The following is an 8,553-nucleotide window of genomic DNA, read 5'->3' on the forward strand; positions in this document are numbered from 1 at the left end:
ATGAATTTTAGTATGTAGACTAATACTATAAAATGACGTTTTCTAGTAGTATAGTCACCGGCTGTAAATAAGTGGAAGTGTTATAAAAGTGATATAATACGTCAACATTTCTCCTCATTTTTTATATGAACGGCGTTATGACAACCCAGATATTTTTGTCGAGTGACCGGAAGTATTTTGAAGCTATTTTACCTCTTTAATATTTCCCGGTGGATGAGCTGTTTCGCCCGGAAAAAAAAATTTACAATTACCTGCATACATCAAAGTAGGTATAATAAAGTTGAAATTATTTATTGTAAGAAACTAAGTAAACCAAAAACATTACTTAAGCAAATGTGTAAAATGACCGCCATCTTGCTGAATACACTTATCAATACTCTTTAAGAAATGAAATTGTACCCAATATTTTTACAAATTTTTGACGCCCTCTACCGGCTAAACGAGACAATTTTGGATATAACTAAGTCGGCTTAGATCGACATATTTTGACGTCAGGAGTCTGTCGTCAAACGTTGTACACGTATTTTCCGGACACCCTGTATAATAATGTGGCAATAAAATAGCTTATTACCGGCGCACGTGAGTAAAACTTGCAAATCGAGCAGATGAGGCAAGATTTGCAATCTATCGAGGACAGTATAATAACCATGTATACCAACACGTATATTATGTACCATACTCTACCTACAACAGTGCTGTAACTTGATTACACTTAAAATTCAGTATCTCAGGCATGTCTTTGCCTTGTTTTACCTTTTAAAATTAGTTTTTTATAACCAGTTCTGATCATTCCAATTCCATTTGACTTTCAATTCAGTGGCTGTTTGAGGTTAACAAAGACCGAGAGCTATCACGTGACTACTAACACGCGTCTCGGTAAGTGGCCACGTGCTATTTAGCGTTTAAAACTTTTTCCTCTTCTCTTTGTGTCATGACTGTCATATTAGCATGACGTGATTTCAAATCGAATACTCTTGTTGATTAACGGACAAATCGGTTTAGTGCAGTTTTCATTGTATTTGTATAGTTTTAATTCAAATACCTACATTTAAACACTCTTCACTCATTTGGCCGTTACAATTTATACTGAAAACCTACCAATATGTCCCAGTTTAAGTTCTGGAACGATATGAATAGTGTCCTAAATTTTGAAGGGCCTGTAACTAAAGGGCCTCAACCCCGTTATGAACGCAAGAAGAATAATCCCCTGGGAGGCAACCTGAACAACAGCAGCCTAAACTTGTCAAAGCAACGCTCGTTATCCTCATCTTGCCTAAGCTTTTCCTCCAAAACACCATCTAAAGGTCTGTCAGAGGAAAGTGCAAGAGGAAAAACCCCATCAAAAACCCCCTTGAGAAAGTCCAAAACACCGACACCAAACAAAGCAGGCAGAACTCCTGGAGGTGATAGATTTATACCGTCAAGAGTGGCCAGCAACCTGGATTTGGCTCATTACAAAATCTCTCAAGAAGATAATGCTGAAAATTGCAGTCCAGACAAAAATGATTTGTCGAAAGCTTTAGCTAATAATTTGTTGGGTAATCAGCGTGTGTTGGCTTATAAACACAAGGCTCCTGCTGCTCCCGCAGGGTTTCAGAATCCAACTCGAGTGCTTTATACTCAAACCCGCACTCCCTCCACTTCCTCCAAAACCAACAGATACATTCCACAAGGTCCTGACAGAATACTGGATGCTCCCGACATAGTGGATGATTTTTATTTAAACTTGTTGGATTGGGGCTCCAATAACATTTTAGCAGCCGCTTTAGGTTCCCATGTATATTTGTGGAATGCCAGCACTGGCAATATTGAGCAGTTGCTTGAGTTGCAAGGCAATGACTATGTCTGTTCTTTGGCTTGGATTCAGGAAGGTGACTGTTTAGCTGTTGGTACTACAGAAGGTAGTATTGAACTATGGGACTGCTCTCGGTCAAAGAGGTTGAGGGTTATGAATGGACATTCAGCTCGGGTGGGTTCTCTGGCTTGGAACAAATATGTACTGAGTAGTGGCTGTAGAAGTGGACAGATCATTCATCATGATGTCAGACAGAGGGAACATATTCTTGCAACTATTTCTGGTAAGTTAATAGATTTTTTTAATTTAATAATTAAGTATTACTTAGTAAAGTTGAAAAAGTCAAATTTTGTGCATAATTTCCACCATTTTAAAGTTTGTAAGTATCTATTCACATTTCAGCTATTTTACCAATTAGGTTTATACTTGGGGTTTCCTGTATTTTTTTCGACTTTCTATTAGGTAAAGGGTAATTTTACTTGTAAGTTTATTCTTGTGATATTGTGTTTTATTTGTAGTTTGTAATATTTGTAACATTTTTATGAAATATTTGGAGGTACACTTGGTAACCAGACTAGATTAAAAAGTGGTTGTTATTTAGTTATTAATTGTGCTTGGATTCTGGAACACTACTTTTATAATATTAAAATGATTATAAAAAAAGATGCTGATCAGAAATTTGCTTGCCAAGAAGCCAAGTACCTACTTGCTGCAAGAATATTGTTGCAAACCTTAATTTCATGTTATCTAATACATAATTTACTTATAAATTGTAATTTTTAGTATTTCCAAATACCTAGTAGGTAAGTTGTTTGTTTATATTGCTGCACTTCACTTTTTTACACTTTTGTAGCATTTTTAGACAATATGCAACATTTGGAGGGTTCTAAAAGCTTTTGAAACATTTTTTGAACTTCACCAACACTTTTAGGTTTTTTGCAACATATTTATACCTACTGGAACATTTTTTGATCTTCAGCAAGATTTCAAACAAACAAACAAACAAAATGTATTCGTGCTCACACAAAAGGTTTACACACGTCATAGTCAATGAATTTGATAATATAAAAATATTAAATCTATATAATGCTTCATTTATGTGAATACTTATAGCTAAAGAAAAGTCATTAATGAGAAAAATCAGAAAAGTCATTAATAAGAAATTCATTGATAGAATAGAATGATTTGACCTCGGATTTGACAATCAAATTTTCTTAAATTTTTGTTTTAAATTGCAGAAAAGGTAACAATTTTATGTGAGATGGCAACAGATTGAAGAATTTAGGACCGTAAAAAGATATCCCAGTTTTCAATTTATGAATTCTACAAAAGTCCATATATACAGGGTGTCCGGAAAATACGTGTACAACGTTTGACGACAGACTCCTGACGTCAAAATATGTCGATCTAAGCCGACTTAGTTATATCCAAAATTGTCTCGTTTAGCCGGTAGAGGGCGTCAAAAATTTGTAAAAATATTGGTTTTTTACTAAATTACGTGAAAACCTGCTAATGGATTTTAATGAATTTTAGTATGTAGACTAATACTATAAAATGACGTTTTCTAGTAGTATAGTCACCACCTGTAAATAAGTGGAAGTGTTATAAAAGTGATATAATACGTCAACATTTCTCCTCATTTTTTATATGAACGGCGTTATGACAACCCAGATATTTTTGTCGAGTGACCGGAAGTATTTTGAAGCTATTTTACCTCTTTAATATTTCCCGGTGGATGAGCTGTTTCTCCAGAAAAAAAAAATTTACAATTACCTGCATACATCAAAGTAGGTATAATAAAGTTGAAATTATTTATTGTAAGAAACTAAGTAAACCAAAAACATTACTTAAGCAAATGTGTAAAATGACCGCCATCTTGCTGAATACACTTATCAATACTCTTTAAGAAATGAAATTGTACCCAATATATTTACAAATTTTTGACGCCCTCTACCGGCTAAACGAGACAATTTTGGATATAACTAAGTCGGCTTAGATCGACATATTTTGACGTCAGGAGTCTGTCGTCAAACGTTGTACACGTATTTTCCGGACACCCTGTATATTCCCTTTGGCTCTTGTATGATGGTAATGGATGCTTTTGTGTGTGTTGTATGAATTTTCATAATTTTTAACATGTCAGAGACATTGATAAATGTCTTGTGAATATACAGTCAAAATTTTCAATTTTGAAAAATAAAATCGGCAGTTGTCTCTGTAACCGATATTACTGAGGATTCTAATAGTCCTCCATTTCTAAGCCTTCTGCAGCATTTTTAGACCTTTTGGAACATTATTAGAGCTTTTAAAACATATGTAGATGCTCTGGAACATTTTCAGACCACTTGCAACACTTTTAGTTTTTTGAAATACTTATAACCAATCAGAAACCTTTCTAGTTGTTTTGCATGTTGTTAGAACTTTTATAACATTTCTAAACTTTCTGGAATATTTTTTAGCCTTCGCCACGTTTTTAGAGCTTTTGTAACATTTCTAGAGCTTTTGCAACACTGGTGGATGTTTTTCCAAGTTTGTATACCCTTCGCAACATATTTAGACTTGTTGGAACATTTTTTTGATTTTCAGCAACATTTTTAAGCATTCTGCAATATTTTTTTACTTTTAGAAACAATTTTATGTACTTTAGGAATTGAAAGTGCATTTTTATAATAATAACATGTTTGAAACTAAAATATGTTTGTGATTCCAGCGTTGCCGCATCTACATGAAATCAGTGGCAACAACGGATTTTTGTTTGACAATCCTAGTAACTGATGTTATTTTTTGCTTAATCTACCTAGTGGGTTTTTGTTCTAATCAATATCTCTCTAAATGTCGTCGTTTTAGAGATATTGACTGTTAAATATTGGAATTTTCACTATTTGGAGGGCTGTAGTAGATAAACGGTTGAAAATACAGCAAAACAGTTTACATGTTCCTATATTATTTTTTTAAATCTATCTTACAATGGTATTTTCAAAATTTAAAAGAAAAATTGAAATTTTAAGTATTATTTTTGTTATTTTTTGAAAATCCGTTGTTGCCACTGATTTCATGTAGATGCGACAAACTCTGGATTCACGAAAATATTTTAGATATATTCCTTATGGCCATATTACTTAATAACATTTTTGTTTGAAACATTCATCATTTTTGGTTTCTGAAATACAGTACCTCACATTCTTACTTGGCCACCTTGTACAATTCGCAAGGGATTAAAAGACACTTTGGTCACCATGTTTATGTACTATTTTATGTACTTTAGAAAAGTGTTTCTTCAAAGTGTTTTCGAAAATCATTTATTCTGCATATTAGGTTAGGTTAGTATTATAGGTATATACATTTCTGCTATAAAAACGAGTATAAAAAGTCTGGGCATATACAAAATATTCTATTATTATAGTTTTGATCGTTTTTTCCAATTATAATATCTTATACAATAAAAATTCATAGTAAACTTGCTGATTTTTTTAACAAAATTTGATTAGGACACAGCCAAGAAGTGTGCGGATTATCCTGGTCACCAGATGGAAAATATCTAGCTAGTGGTGGCAACGACAACACTGTAAACGTATGGGCGGCAGCGCACGGAGCGTGCCATTCCGAAACGTCGGCTCTTCACTCATTCACGCAGCATCAGGCCGCGGTTAAAGCGCTAGCTTGGTGTCCGTGGAAACCGCACGTGTTGGCAACTGGAGGCGGTACCGCCGACCGTCACATCCGCCTATGGAACATTAATACCGGAGTATGCGTAAACGCTATTGACACTAAGTCACAAGTGTGCGCACTGTTGTGGTCTTCAAACTACAAAGAATTGGTTTCTGGACACGGTTTTGCCAATAACGAAGTTGCGATCTGGAAGTATCCAGTAATGACTAAGGTAAGTGGTGTCACATAAGTTACTTAGTTTTAGGGAGTTCAAAGTTTTATATTTTTTAAATATTGAAATGGGGTAATTAAAAACAAAAAAATAACAGCAGTTGCTCAAAATGTCCTCCTTCTGCAAGAATACATGCTTTACAACAACCAACTAAAAACGTTTTCACTCATGGTTCATATGACCTCATAAATAGAAACCCAATAGATTTAAGTCGGGAGATCGTGGCGGCCATAAAATTGGACCAATCCAAAATGTTCATTTTCCACCGTTTCCATTTCAGTAACCGTATATACAAAATTTATCTCAGCATATCTTTTATTATTTTTGACCGCTAGGTTTCCTTTCCTGTGGAACAACCCATAAAAATAAAATTGATATAAACAAACTGACCAAATCTTTAATAATCTTTGAATGTGATATTTGTGAAGCGTTTATCATTTTAGAGTATTTGGTACCTAAAAGCAAGTATTGCAAATATCTGGCAGTAGTTCGAATACCGCAACATATTTAAAATTGCAGTAATTGCTGAAAAATTCATATCCTTTTCTTAAGTTCTTGAAATTTGAAATGATTTTAAGTTATAGAGTATTTGGTATTTGAAGAAATAAACTGTGTTTTTGCCTTAAATGTCCCAAATTAGTGTTGTAACCACTTTTTCTCTCTTTAACTTGTTAAAATAGATACTAGAATACATTTCTACTGCTATAGAAATATGTATTAAGGTTCAAAGTTGCTTTCCTGTCTTAAAACTGTCAAAATTGACAATTGAAACTTACTGACTGGTTTTGAATTCATTGAAACCACTTGGTAATGGTAATGGTAGGTGTGGATGGTGACAATGTACTGCGACCTGATTAGATCTATTGTACCCCATCTTCTTCTCCTATCTCAAGGTTTCCTTGTTCATAGCAGGCCCTCCAGATTTAGTTCCTTTAGGAATTTCAGGATCTTGAGTGAGTCTGTTCGAGGTATTTCTGCCACAGCCAGCTGGGGTAATCCCAGTGTGTTTAATCTTCTGTGGCGTACAGCATAACACTCCAGCAAGATGTGGTGCGGGGTTTCTGGTTCTTCTCCGCAAAACCTGCAGGTACTGTCCTCTTCTATGCCTAGCTTCCTTAGGTGTTCTCTGAGTCGACAATGACCCGTTAGAAACCCCGTTAGTGCCTTGAGACTAATTTTGCTGTGGTTAATCAGTGTCTTCGATCTTGCTCGGTTAAAATTACCGAGGAGATCTTTCGCCTGCCTCAGTCTTAGAAGTGTTTGCCAGTGCGTTGCTCTCAGTTCTTCTTCAGCTTTATTAAGTACTTCCTGGACATATGCTTTTCCAAGGCCGCAGATTGGTTCTGGCCCGATCAGTGACGCTGATGCTTCTTTTCGTGCCAGAGTATCTGCTTCTTCATTACCCTCTACTCCGACGTGCCCCGGAACCCAGAGGAGGGTTACCTTGTTCCTTCCTAGGTCATTGAGCTTTCCTAGGCACCCATCATCGAGTTTTTAGATGAGCTCAACGCTTTGATGGCTGCTTGGCTATCGGAAAGAATCGCAATTTCCTTGTTGCGGTATTTCCTGCCGAGGTTAAACTGAATACACCTTTCTATGGCGTGAATTTCTATTTGAAAAATGCTAGGGAACTGGCCTATGGGTTTGGAGTATTTGGTGCGAGGCCCGTAGGCCTGCTCCAGTCCCCCTCGGGAGTTTTAGATTGAAACCACTTACTTAAATAATTTAAGATTGCTATAGGCATCCAAATACTACAGAAAATTTTCCAAAAATTGAAAGAGGCTTCTACAAATGCCCTAAACCTTTAAAACAGCCAAAGGTCCTTTCGTTTGCAATTTTCAGAGCCCTATTCAAGGGTTCTAAAATCTCCAAAGGATTTTTCTAAATTGTCAGAGATCTCTAAAATCATTTTAGAATTTACAGAAGCTTCCATACATTGTCTAAAATGTCCAAACTGTTCTTAAGATTGCCAGATGCCTCTAAAATCATTTTAGTATATCCAGAGGCCGCTAGGTATTACTGAAAACCTCCTAAAAATTGCCAAAGGCAACTACAAATTGCCAAAGGCATTAACAATTTTTCAAGATTGCCAGTTGCCTCTAGAATCCTTTTGGCTTCCAACTACTACCAAAAATCCACTACAAATTAAATTTTCCATGATTGTTTTTATTACAGAAGCATCACCAATTGTTCTATACACATTCAAATAATTTTTTAATTTTGCATGAAGTTACGAGATTCATTATCGAATTGCCAGATGTTTTTAATTACTGCGAATTGTCTCTCAAAAATGTCCAGAGGCCCCAAGTGTCCTACAACTCTATACATTTGTTTTCCAATTGCCTAAACCTTTAATTTTTTTCTTTAAGATTAACTGATAGGTTTTGCAAATCATTTTGCTAAATTCTAAAACAAAAACTATTCTGAGAATAATTTTGTCAGGCTAAAACACTGACACCTGAATCTTCTTTATTATATTTGAAAACGGATGCAAAATTCAAATTTCTGATAATTTTGTAAATTTAAAGGTGACTGAACTAAGAGGACATACTGCCAGAGTTTTACATTTGGCAATCTCACCAGATGGCACCACGGTTTTGTCAGCAGGAGCGGACGAAACTTTAAGGTTATGGAAATGTTTCGTCATGGATCCTGTTAAGGAGAAAGCGAAAGAGGCCGCCGTCCGCGCCAAACCTAGTGCCTTGAGACAGTGCATTAGATGAATGTATTATTTTTTTTATTTATACTGACTCAGTTTTAGTTTACTCTAATTCGTTTTTAGTTTGTGTATTTTGTGTTTATTTTTTTTGTACGTCCTGAAATAAAGTCTGATTGACCTAACGATTGTAAAAATATCCCACGTTTTTTTTTTGACCTT

At 35.2% G+C, this 8,553-nt stretch overlaps 1 protein-coding gene across 1 annotated transcript; it reads left to right on the forward strand.

The window, feature by feature from the left end:
- Positions 1-952: 952 nt before the first annotated feature.
- Positions 953-8,530, forward strand: fzy (cell division cycle 20 protein fzy). Its single transcript, XM_081996090.1, has 3 exons — positions 953-2,078; positions 5,284-5,675; positions 8,204-8,530. The coding sequence occupies exons 1-3, from the start codon at positions 1,103-1,105 to the stop codon at positions 8,396-8,398; spliced, it is 1,563 nt and encodes a 520-aa protein (XP_081852216.1). The 5' UTR covers positions 953-1,102; the 3' UTR covers positions 8,399-8,530.
- The last annotated feature ends 23 nt before the right edge of the window (positions 8,531-8,553 follow it).

This window comes from Ips typographus, linkage group LG1 (genome assembly GCF_016097725.1).
Source record: "Ips typographus isolate SLU linkage group LG1, UJ_Ityp_2.0, whole genome shotgun sequence".
NCBI classification, from domain to species: Eukaryota; Metazoa; Arthropoda; class Insecta; order Coleoptera; family Curculionidae; genus Ips; species Ips typographus.

Bases quoted from the DNA above. Each gene is read 5' to 3' on its own strand.
- fzy (XM_081996090.1), top strand. From the start codon at position 1,103: ATGTCCCAGTTTAAGTTCTGGAACGATATGAATAGTGTCCTAAATTTT. The intron at 2,079-5,283 runs GTAAGTTAATAG...AAATTTGATTAG, and splicing joins TATTCTTGCAACTATTTCTG to GACACAGCCAAGAAGTGTGC. The intron at 5,676-8,203 runs GTAAGTGGTGTC...GTAAATTTAAAG, and splicing joins AGTATCCAGTAATGACTAAG to GTGACTGAACTAAGAGGACA.